A 12,916-nucleotide genomic window follows, 5' to 3' on the forward strand; every position below is an offset into this window, starting at 1 on the left:
ATCCTAAGCCTAAAAGTACAACGATTTTATGTGACTTTTTTGTCAGACTTTAAATCTGGCTTATTTTAAAACCTACATATATATGGTTGGTATCTTTCTTTTCAGAATTTATCGAACTTTAATGTGATGTTGTTAGATGTTCAGATTCTTATTCCGTTTTTAAATGATAAACTAAAAAATATGAAGAACTTTAATCCCGCGAGGCGAGAGTTTGTGCTAAGAGATTTAACCACGCCTGGGGCCGGAAATAAAAGACAGAGTAGGACAGCTGCTGTACAGGCTTTTAAATGTTCGAAGCGCCGGGCAAGATGCAGATCACACGGCACGGCAGCAGCAAGCCAGCAGTTGATTGAGCAAAGAGGAGGAAAAAAAAAAACTATTTGTTTCCCATTGTATCACCGTTTAAGAGGGGGTTTCAGAGGAGTGACTGCGTCTCCTTGGGGTGCGTTCAGCCCCTCTCTTCACAACATGAGCCGCAGAGATGTGAAGTGGCTGGCACGTGGCTGGCACGTAGCACAGGCCGAGGGGTGGGGGGAATTGGTATTGGCGAGTGAAACAAGCAGGGTGGAACCCCCTAGTCAACTCTATAAAACAGTCCTTCCCGTTGGTTATTGCATACTTTAAAACATGGAGATGCAAAGGGTTCATAGCTTATGGAAAAAAAGCAAGAGTTTCCATCCAGCACAGCAGTATACTTTTATGACATGAGAGACAAACAGTTGCTTGCAATTATTATTTTTAGTTAATGATTCATTTCTTTGTATTATCAGTCATTATTTAAATGATTATCTGTGGTCTTAAACATATGCATGCTTTTTTCCAGACCCTCTGTGTCCAACAATATTTAGTCAGAATGGCACATTGAATTTAGGTACATAATTCAAACTGTAGAGAACATGGAATGAAGTGAAGTTGTGGGTCCGTGTACTTTTTAGCATTTCAAATTTCATTTTAGGAGCAAAAATGAAAATAATTTTCAGATTTTGATTTTTTCATTAAAGAATAAAATGAGGGAAAAGTAAGGTATTTTTTAATTCCATGGTAACAAATAGCAGTCAATACTTTTCTGGATTTATTTGTGATTCAAATAATGAAAGTGTAATAGCTCAAAAACACATTTTCATTGTCTGAATCCGGAAGAACTTCTTGTTCTGCGTGATTTTTGACAACATGTGCGAACAGTCCTCCTCACAACACATCGATCGACGGCCTTGAAGTTACACTGGCATCAGCAGAGGATGGACCATTACGTTGTTTTTCGGAACAGTGAAAGAGTGACTCTCCGGGACGAGGATATGATTGCAGAAAAACTGAGTTGCATCTTTCAGGTAAAAATACAAGCTTTGCAAACTTTGCTTCATTGATGTAACAGTTTTTTTATGAACGTTATTGTTGTTACTCACTGCGAAATAAAGGGTGTTTTCTTGTTCTCGTTTCTTGCATTTTTCTTTTCTGATGTGTGAAAGGACAAAAGGAAAAAAAGTTATTGTTTTGCGTTTTTCATTTTTCCCTTTTAAGTTGAAAATCAAATAAGTGTCTCCTTTTTCTTTTTTAAATATTTTCTGAAACGAAATTTCAAATACCAAAAAGTATACGGGCCGTTGTGAAACCTGTGTTCTTTTTTTTTTTTTTCCCCAGCCCAATGGAAATATCTGCAAAGAAACCAGTTCCCTTTCTGAGACAAGTAACAGGATTCAAAAATAGAGTAAGTTGCATATGTAACTTTCCTTGTGTATTTCTTTAACTTGTAAAAACCAGTAAATGATCAATTTCACAAGGCTAAAAGTGAACTTCTAGTGTACAATATAAAGCAGCATTTGGACTTGGGTGTTAAACTGCTTAAAGATGCTATTTTAAAATAATAATGTATCTGTGGTCTCCTACCAGACAGCGAGAGATCCTCGATTTGATGACCTTTCAGGAGAATACAGGCCAGATATCTTTGACAAAACATATCGCTTCATTCATGTAATAAAAGAAAAAGAGAAAAAGGTGAGCCATTCATTTATTAAAGTACAACTTCCTGAAAGTTTTAAGAAATGGTGTGTGCGATTTCAAATGAAGCTAACTGATAATGCAAAGACATTTTCTTTCTTCTTCTGTCACTTTTTCTTGGGAAAAATCCATTTTCTCAGTTTCTTTTTAGGTATCTTTTTAGGTTGTATCAGATTCCACTCCACAATTTTTCTGCACAGCACTATTCATTCTTTTTTTCCACATTGAATTTCAGACGCTGACATAAAGAAGAACCCCCTATACCTGTATGTCCTAGTCTAATTCATGGTCAGAGGCAGCTGGAACCTTATTATTGCAGCACTAGGCACATTTTTCAAAGTTACTGTCCTGTCGGTGAACTAAGCTGAAGTTATTGAGATTGAATTTTAATTTAGAACAATTTAGACTAAAGTGAACAGTTGTATCCTACAGCTACTATAAATACATGATATTAATATCATTTTAGCAGATATTCTGTGACTACTAATGTTGTATAGTTGTAAAGCTTTGCTTTATTTCGCATTTCCAACACAACCAATATGGTGTAGTGCGACAGATCCAATGGTAATTTCTGGAAAGGTATGGTGAATGCAGGCTTCTTTCCACTTGTTATCATGCAGAATGTAATAGCAACAAGTTGAGCAAGTTAGTCAAGCCTTTCTATGCCCCATCAAGAGTATTTGGCTTCACCTGCAGAATTCTAAGACCGGTCCATTCTAGCTGAAGACCCCGTCACACACCTACATGACTTTTCAGTCATAGATTACATTTACATAATCTTAGTGAGTTGAGGGCAGTTATGGCATGCTCTTGTGATGGTCAGTTGTATAGTTTGGTCAGTTATAACCATCTGGGACTCACCCTGAAAAAAATCAAATAGTTTTAATCTTGTGTTAAGTTGTGTTTGCAGGTTTGAGTGGGAGTAAGAGCTGAAAATCAGTAAGCACTCGTCCAGAAGTACAGTGTGGCTGCGAGTGAGAACGGAAAGCAGGTGTTTTGGACTACACAAACAGAATTTAATCTTTTTTGCCTTGTGTCGCTTTTATTGCACCCTGAGAGAATGGAAAAAGAAGGAAGAATGCAAACCTCAAAGTACACTATTGATAGGGTCTTCAAGTGAATTACTACTAATGTTGTGGATGTAGATGCATCTTTTATTCTACAGTTACTGAGGTCTAATAGTAAGCAATAGAGACACCAAATTCTTGTAGTGCCTTCCACAAAAATGCCCATTTACTAATAGTATGTGCAGGTACTCTATTGATCCGTGTGGCTGTTCCAATAGAACAAGATTAGCCATCCCCCATGGCTTCGCCTGTGTATTAGTGAAACAGGAGGGTGAGGAGGGGCCGGCTCAGCTCTCTACTCCTGACGTCACGCTTCCCCCTCCCCTCGGCCTGCAGCCTCTGTCTCGGATTAGCGCAAATATATCGCTCCTGCAAGCAAACTATGATTCGTAGCGCAATGAGAGAAGTCGCAAAATCAACCCAAGTGTTCAAACAAATTATAGAAAAAAAAAAAATCTAAATCTGTTAAGTAGTTCTCTCGCTCGCTAACTAAGCGGAGTTAAGGTTATGCCCTGAGGCAGACGTGTGAGTCAGGAGGGCCCTGCTCCACAGCCCGATGAGTCTCTCTTGGATTTGCACTAATAAATCGGTACCGCAAGCGAACTATGATACTAAGCGCGATGAAAAAGTCTCAAAATCAACAGAGTGTTCAAGAAATTACAGAAAAAACCCCGATCTAAATCCGTTAAGTTCTCTCGTGAAAAGCAGACAGACATACAAATGGGTCTAAAAAACTATAAGACATTTCACGCTTGGACCACGAAATTTTTAAAACTGTTTCTTAGTGAGCACCTATGGGCCAAGGGTAACCTACATTCCAAATTTCAAGTCCCAAGTGGTATTTGGCTTTTATATATATATATATATATATATATATATATAGTAAAAAGAAGACTTCCAGACAGAGAAAGAGTCAGGTTCAGAATTCGACGATCTCTTTCTAACAACTCCGTTCAGTGTTCATGCTGCAATAATAATACTGAGATTTACATTCTGCTTTGGATAAAGGTTTTGGGTAATTAAGTTAATAAAGGATCAATTTCTTGTCAAATATGTGAAATGGTAGGCAGAATTGGTGGAATATCTTCTGTTTACTTAAAATTTTAATTTTCTAGCATGAAGAAGTATTATGTATAGTGCTGGCTGATGATTTTAGGTACACACAGTATTGAAAATATGTTGATTTAATAATACAAACTCTACCTTTCATGTTTTTATTCCATGTGTGCTTATTTTTCGTTCAGCTTATAGAGAATCAACTGAAAAAGAGCAAAGGAACAGAAAAGAAAGATAAGTTAAAACATCTTTTAGAAAGAATGGTAAGTTTTTTCTTTTACAGTTTTGTTCATCTTTAGTGCTGTTTTATTGGAAGGTGTTTTATAGCTTGTTTTGCAGCAAAAATTTTATTTGAAATGTATAATTGAATTATACTATATGTTGAAAGAAAGGTACAAAGTCTTGAGGTATTTTTAGGGAGATGGCAGTTGTTTATATTTGTTTATGAGGTGTCATATCAATAAAATATAAACGAGGGAAGTATCAAAAAGGCTTAATTATAATTTGTGAAGAAGATATTGAAAAGACAATTCCAGGATGCTGGCCTTAGAGGCAGAGTGTCAAAAAAAGCAATATATGAAACTGGCAAATTAAAAGGAAAGATTAAAATGGGCAAAAGAACACAGACATTGGAAAGAAGATGACTACAAAAGTGTATTCTGGTCAGCATCCCAGAACTGTGATTTCTCTGTTCCAGATGAAACTGGTGTTTGGGGGTGTATTTAAGGAAGAAGCCAACTGAGGACCTGCAAGGTGCTTGTTTCTCAAACTACACACTGAGATGTCCTTTTCCTTCAGTGCACTTGTCCATCTGCGCCTTCCTTTTCGTTCTCTGTCTTGGTTAGATCCAGTTTGCCCACTTTTTTCAAGACAGTAATAGACACCTTTTTTATGAATCTTCAGTTCTCTGGCAATCTGTTGTATGGCGTAACCTTCATTTTCCTCATTTTTGAACGTGGAAATGAACTTTAGGAATGGGTGTACCTTGTAACCTAAATGAACAAAATGACAGATTTCAACGGTTCAATTACAATTACAAAGGTTTCTGAAATAACCAATTATAATTTACAGGTAGTCATCAACTTACGACCAATGTGTTTTACAACCATTCAACTTACAACCTCTGCCGTGTCTCACAAATGATAGTGGTCGCCACGCCGGCTCCATATGCTGTGACTCGTTCATCTCAAACTCACTTTATTACCTGCAATGATTTCGATACATTGTTACATTTGTCTTACAATTACAGGAAAAAAGGCAATTGAACTCGACACAAAAATAAGGTAATCAAGCAACATGAGGGAGGAAGGGTTAGGGACTTTAAGTTATCCCATTGTAACCATTGTTTACCGCATTGCTCTGTACAATCTGGCTTTGAATCCGGTAACCTGCCAAACCTTCTGCATTGTGACTCACGATGTGCTGCTTTGTACGAACAGCTACGAAGGGGCAATGAAACCACACTGAACTAATTTATCTGTTAATGTTTATAATTAACAGGCTAAAATGTTAAAACAGAAAACATATGAGTGCTCAAACTCAATTTCTTGTCTCACAGTTAACACAACGAACACTGGGTGAGGCTCATGCTGATAACGTAACATAACACGGACAAAGAAAGGACTCGTGAAGCTGTTAAAAGGTTCAGAATCCATGCGAGCAACTGTAATAATGAAACAAAATAAGAAAATCAAAAAATAATATACAAAAAAAGATAGAAAATCTACACAAAGTGCTAAGAATGATAATAAAAAAGGATATAAAACAAACAATACGACTTAAGAGACTTACTATACATTGTAAAAGAAGCACATGATAACAAAGTTAAAGGGTTGGGGAACCGTCCCCATATACTGTTGAATCAGGAAATTGGTCTGGCACGTTTGTTACAGGTAACTGTAAAAACATAGAAACAAGACAGTCTTTAGGTGGAACGATGGCGTATTTATGGAGGAGGGGATGGTGAAAAGGATGTCAAGAACAGCAGGGAATCCTGGGAAGGTTGTGATGTCATCGGGAAGGGACAAGACATGACTAAGGAATGTGGAAGTGGCATGTCCGTTCGGGCGAGCAACTGGCGATGCTGTTACGTTGTCGGTCTCTTTTGTGGCTCGTCCTTCCTATGAGAGAACAGAGAGATGGGTTAGTACACTGGCTTTCTCCTCCGTCTTGTGGGTTCACGCGGCGCATCGGGTCCTTTGGTTGCACCCTAATCGCACATGTGTGACAACATACAATCAGGTTTGAATATATATATACCAGCCTATCTTGCGTCCAAATCAACTTACGACCAGTCCGTCGGAACTGAATGATGACTACCTGTATATGTGACTAGTTAAGGATAAGCTAAGGGAGTTGACCAGTAGGATCCTGAAGGAGTGGCTGCTGAACATGGAGTTTTGCAGTCAAATTGCCATTAGCAGCACTGGTAATGTCTTTGTTGTGTTTTTTAAATCAATTTAAAGGTATCTTGATAAAAAGAAGAATCAGTTTCTTTCAAAACATGAACAACTCTGCGTGTCTAGTGGTGTGTGTGTCTCTGATGCTGATGTCCGAGGTTCAATCCCCCGAGAGGGGAGCAGTAGAGTGTGTACGCCTGATGAGCCCAAATGAGGGTGAAACACATGTCGTGTACTCTTTGCATTATTTGACAGTAAACTGTGCAACATTCCATGATCTGCTTTTCGCAACTGAAGAGGGCACCGTGGCGGATGTTTGCCGAATGGCAGACCAATCACAAGTGTTACCTGGTAGGTAACCACCCACACAGTTCAGGTCGGGACTCAGACTACGAATCCAATGAATATATATATATATATATATATATATATATATATATATATATATATATACTTTGAGTTGCAGCCACATGATTGGCTATTTGAAGGTACAGTCTATTTGCATTAATTTAATTAGTTATGGGTTGAGTGCAGTTAAACTTGTGCAAAGTCAATGTACTTTAGAGTTAAGTGTGAGGATAATGAAAACTAAAATAACACAGTGGCTCCATCTGCTTAAGTGGTTATTCTTGTCTTTCCCACTGTGCCTACAACTATCATCATGTTGCTAACTAGTAGAAAGAAGCTTTATTAATTTTCAAGTGATCTAACAAATACTGAAAGAGAATAACCTTGATTGTGTGATGGTGACAATGTAACTAGATATTAACTAATAAATAACCAGTGCTGGGCAGTTAAAATGGTGGTATCCAACTGTGTATAGTGCTTGTTTTGTGGAAAATATATGGACTTGTTACATTTTTCATTCCCACATTTCCAGCCAAGATTCCCTCTGGGGTCCAATAAGTTGTTTGCTGAGCTTCAGTATGTGTTTATGGGGCCTGGGTGGGCTTTTGGTTGTGAAGCTCTAGAGGTTTTTCTTCACTGACGTTTTTTTTTTCCTTTCCCCACTGACCATCTGACCCTTGGTATAATTAATTTTTTTTGATTATTGCTTTTCTTTGTTTCTAATTACAACCATTTATAAAGCATCCTGAATTGTACTTTATATTGGAAGATGCTATATAAACAAGTGTTGTCATTGGTACTTTAATAGTGTTATAGACTCATTAATATTACAATTATGTACTAACTTAGTCAGTGATTAGCAGAAATATAGGTAAGAATTTCAGGAGAAGATGCTAATTTAAATTTGGTATGTATGATAGAAATTTTTCATTTGAAATATTAATGTAATCTATAATGTAAGCAATGAGTACATCCCACATAATAATATTTGTGGTAGCGATGTAATAAAGTGAATTGCAAGATCAAGGTGTTGCATAGGTGATGATTACTCACGGTAAGAATTAAAAAAAGAAAATGAGAGATGAGCACAATTTGAATCTAAAGTCAAGAAAAAGATCTCCTAATGTGTATATCCCATAAGTATTTTACTAGCAGAAATAATTTGTAAAATGTAACCATTTTTTAAAAATTAAACTGCCTGGAGGGTAGTTTTTTCTTGTAATTCTAATGATGGATTTTTTTTTCTGCCTTAGAAAAACCAAGAAAAAGAGAGAGAGAAAAAGCAGACGGAGCAAGAGAAAGAACTGGAATTTAAGAAGATACAAAGGGAGCGTGCAAAACAAGGCCAGAAGCCATTCTTTTTGAAGAAATGTAAGTGCTCCAGATTGTAGGAACTGGCTATTTGACATATCGTGTCCCTCCATCAACTACTTGAGTCTAATGTTTGGATCCTTTAAGTGTGTCAGCAGGGGAAGGGACATTTTCTATATTTTGTTGCACAATAAATAGTGGGTGCAGAGTTTACTATATATATATAGATATATATATCTATATATATATGTAAATATTGTAAAAGAATGAGTCTCAACACACTGGAAAGGTTTGGGGCAGCCATCCGTATATTGTCCCTGGCAGCAAAAGGTTAAAGAAAACAAGTTGTTGTTGTGGTCAGGTTGAGTTCCAGGACTGAACTGATGAAGTTTTGGAAGATGGTGGTTTTATATGCCATGAACCAGAAGTGACGTTAAATCAGGCAGGTTTTCCCATATTTGGCCTGCAGAGATAACAGAAGTAGGTGTAGAGCACCCTGCCACCTCCTGGCCTGGCGGGTAATTACCTCCACTTGGTCCACTCAACTCCCACGTGTCACACGTGTGACAAATAAATTTATATATATATTTCAAAAATTTCAAAGCATTGTCTTCCATATTTTTGAAATTGGAGCAAAAATCAAAGATAAAGAAATGTACAAAAGAAACTAACTCTCAAATGAGTAGGTCATTATGAACTCTGCAATTCAGAAGTGCAAAATCACACATGACTTACATCACAAATGGAGCACTTTCTTAGAAGATTACCGAAGTAGAAGGGAAAACAATTGTCTTTAATATTCTCTTTTATCTCTTTAAACATTACCGAGTGAACCTTCTCAGGCACAATTCTTTATACAGTACATTACTTTATCAAATACAATATAAGCTCAAGCTATTTGAGCAGTGCATAGTATACAAAATAAGAAGGGAGAAATTTTAACAAAAATGTAACATTTCAAGCCTCCTTAATCGAATGAGGGTTTGGTCCCCCACACTGAGACTGAGACAGTGTGGAATTGCCAGTTGCTCTACGTAACTCATCTTTTGGAATATGGGAATAACCTGCAATACCAAAATGAAGGGCCATGGGGACACTTGGACAATATCACTGCTCAACATTCAAATATATGATTGTATTTAAGTTACGTAAAATGATACCGTTCTAGGAAATGACTTTGAAATCAGTTCAGATTTTTATACTTTAAGAAAATTATTATTTTCAATTATTCTTCCAGTAATTTGGAAAGTGGAAATATAATAATTCTTATATTTATGAGCTATAGCACTCCCAGTTAAAACTGCTTGCAGTGTTCTACATGTTATAGGACAACACATTTCTTCAGCACAAGTCTTGAGTGGCAGTTTTCACTTTGCCAAGTTAATATTGAATACCACTTTTTACTAATTTTATTTTAGATTAAATTTGCTTGGAGGAGCATGTGATGCAGTCATTATTTAGAATATATTTTGTTTATAAAAGGTTTACCTTTGTTATGATTGTGCTAGAAAATTACAATGATTCAAAGTGTATATATTTAAATATGTTTAACTGTGTGTATTAGCTCAGAAAATATAATTTTTTTCACGTTTGTAATTTTTGTATTGTATATTTGCAGCTGACAAGCGTAGAATGGATCTGGAAGCTAAATACGCTCAATTAAAAAAGAGTGGAAGGCTAGACAATTTTCTCAGCAAAAAGAGGAAGAGAAACGCCATAAAGGATAAGAAAAAACTGCCATTTGCAAAGAAGGCAATGTGATGCTTTTGATTCCTTGTAGTTATATTTTTGTGTGACTTACCCTTCTTGGGAAATGTTGTAATTTAAATGTAAATAAACTGAATGTATTTTATTTGTTACTAGCCATCTCCTGCGGCTCCGCCTGCGTAGTAGTGAAACAGGACAAACTTTAAAGATCAATAAACAAACAGGTATCACTAGCTAAGCAGAGACAAGGTACACTGCAAAATGCAGAGGTGGAGTGGCTCGAACGCAGGCTGGCGCATTAGGTGTCACTCTTCCCCTTCCCCTCGGCCCGCAGCCTCTGTCTTGGATTAGCACGAATATATTGCTCCTGCGAGTGAACTATGCGTGATGAGAGAAGTCGTAAAATCAACCGGAATGTTCAAGCAAATTATAGAAAAAAAACAATCTAATTCCGTTAAGTAGTTCTCTCGTGAAAAGTGGAGAGACAGACAGATGTTGAATTTTTTATATACAGTATACCGTATGTAAGAAAGTTTAATGAGGTCACGCCCTTAACCGGAAGTGTTTGCTTGTTTACGACAAACTTTTCTTTCCGCCATATTGGTTTGTCTACAGCATGTTTGTTTGTTTATTGTTTGTTTTTTTATGTTAAATAAATATAAAATACTGGAATTCAACAGTCTCATATCGCCACTCATCTGACTGTGGCTCTTGCGCTTGGCTTTCTGTTAACTAAACCCTGTGAATTAGCGCATTTCCAGAGGTCTCTGACATCCCTCTTTTACTAATATATATATATATATATATATATATCTATATATATATATATAATTCACTAAGCTGCCGACAAGTAGACACCCTTGGAAAGCACGCAAGACAGCCACGGCCACCAACTCTAAGACCATTGGATACGACGACAACTCGCAGAGCCACACCCACCAACTCGGACGCGATGCCTCGGAAAACACGCCGTCATTTATGTTCGTCTGTGCTACAGTCCACATGCACCTCTGAGCCACGTTGACTGTACATAGAGGCATGTTTCTTGCGGATGTGAATGGCTGTATGCAGCGTGTAAAACAGTTTGCGTGGGGTATCCCAGTCGATCCTTAAAACAATCCTTTAAAACTGAGGTTAAAACACAATGAAGGAAGCAGTCTTTAAAAACCAATAAGCCCTGTGCCTCTTTTTCATTAGCGTCTCACCAGCTTCACCGATGCAGGCCCTGCAGCAGTCGAGACGCTATCTCACCAGCTGACCACCTCTGTACCTGACTCCACTACTGTTGGTCGCCTGATTAAAAATGGCCTTTTGAAGGGAAGCTATGGACCCGCTATACCACAGGAACACATTGCCTTCGAGCCTGCTCTCGCTCACTCTAACGTACCGGCTTTCTCTCTCTCCTCACTCGCTCGCACACTGCACATGGGAGAAATGCCCGCAGCACGACTCCACCCGGAAACCGTTTCAGCCACACTTCCACGCCCCTCGCCACGCTGTGAGTGCGATGATTATTTATTTAAAAATGGACTTTTGAAGGGGAGCTGTGGACCCGCTATACCACAGGATCACCTGTGACATTGCCTTCACATTATTTTCCTTTTATTTCTGATCCCGTCGAGCAGATCAGACACCCAGCCAAACAACACTGAATAATCAATAGCTGCAACTACTAAACATAAGAATAATAATACTTCATTACATTGATATAGCGGTGTTCTCAGTATTCAAAGCGCTATCCACACAGGGAGGAACCGGGAACCGAACCCACAATCTTCCACAGTCTCCTTACTGCAAAGCAGCAGCACTACTACTGCGCCACAAGGCAGTTAAAGAATGCACCGGGCTCGATTTTGTTTTCATTTCTGTTTATAGCGATCGGGTCGTAGATAGCATTTGTTGCAATGTTACTTTTCTTGGTGGCTTATTACATTACGGATGTTTCACATGTTCATTTTTTCCCCTGTGCTTAAAAGACATTAAAAAAGTGTTTCTCAACTGTGACTCCGGAACAACTCAGTACGCAAGCTATATTAAGCGTCAACAACGAAGACTCGCTACACCTTAATCTACAAGTACTGACAATTATCCCTACCGACGAAGTAACTTTCACCAACGTGGCCTTCTTTGTCACAGACGATCCCGCTTTCAGTCACGGACAGTTATATGTTGCGGTCTCCAGAGGTCCATCTTTTCATTCACTCACAGTCGTATCCTCAAACCCACGCCATTTTGACAACTGTGTCGTTCAGGAAGTGTTCACCCATCAATACATAATTATGTGGCGTATGGTACGCCGCGGGTTGGCTAGTATATATATATATATATATATATATAAATTAAAAATATATACAGTATATAAATAAATGTATACATAAAATAGATGTTTTGCGTATAGCCTGGTTCAGTATATGGACTTTCTGACTTTTTGAAGTGAATCTGCTCCAGAAAGCCCTTTTGTAAGTTGAATTTTTGTAACACAATCACCTAACTGCTTCTGATTTAAATGTAGACATTTTTAGGGATTCTAAGGTCCCCAAAAGCCTCAATTTTGTTCTGAAATCAATGAAAACCTTCAGAATTAGTTTAGTAATAACTTTTGGCATCAAAACAAACCACAGTAAAGCATTGCCTTCATCAAGTGTTGTTTAACATGCTATACTTACTTGCTCTCACTTAAAATGGCCTTTCAATCTTTATGGAGCTTTTCCAACAAGTTCAAAATCTTTCTGAAGCCATGATACTCAAGATAATATGACAGGACATGTGAGCAATACACCTGACAGGTTAGGTGAGCTGTAAGATGCAAACGCACCAGTACACCCTGTTGCAGCCTGTGGATCCAGATATGCACATTTGAAATAATTTTATGAGACTCACGGACATCCACACCCAGTGGATGGTATTGGACCGAATCGCTTTCTCATCTGACATTCTTTAGAATTGAAGTGTGCTTGGCTTCAAACGTTTCTCCTAAATGTGTTGACTGCTCTTCATTAAAGTTTTTGGAAATCTCTGTTATGTGGAATACTC

General features: G+C 37.8%; 1 protein-coding gene across 1 annotated transcript in view; it reads left to right on the forward strand.

Moving 5' to 3' along the window:
• The window catches only part of rrp36 (ribosomal RNA processing 36), a 26,214-nt gene extending 16,186 nt beyond the window's left edge, over window positions 1-10,028 (forward strand). The window contains exons 4-8 of the mRNA XM_028820731.2: window positions 1,639-1,705; window positions 1,888-1,992; window positions 4,307-4,381; window positions 8,119-8,236; window positions 9,795-10,028. Coding sequence (XP_028676564.2) covers window positions 1,639-1,705; window positions 1,888-1,992; window positions 4,307-4,381; window positions 8,119-8,236; window positions 9,795-9,937 — 508 coding nt within the window. The 3' untranslated portion in view covers window positions 9,938-10,028. The remainder of the gene's footprint in view (window positions 1-1,638; window positions 1,706-1,887; window positions 1,993-4,306; window positions 4,382-8,118; window positions 8,237-9,794) is intronic.
• The last annotated feature ends 2,888 nt before the right edge of the window (window positions 10,029-12,916 follow it).

Source organism: Erpetoichthys calabaricus, chromosome 15 (genome assembly GCF_900747795.2).
Source record: "Erpetoichthys calabaricus chromosome 15, fErpCal1.3, whole genome shotgun sequence".
Lineage (NCBI taxonomy): Eukaryota > Metazoa > Chordata > Cladistia > Polypteriformes > Polypteridae > Erpetoichthys > Erpetoichthys calabaricus.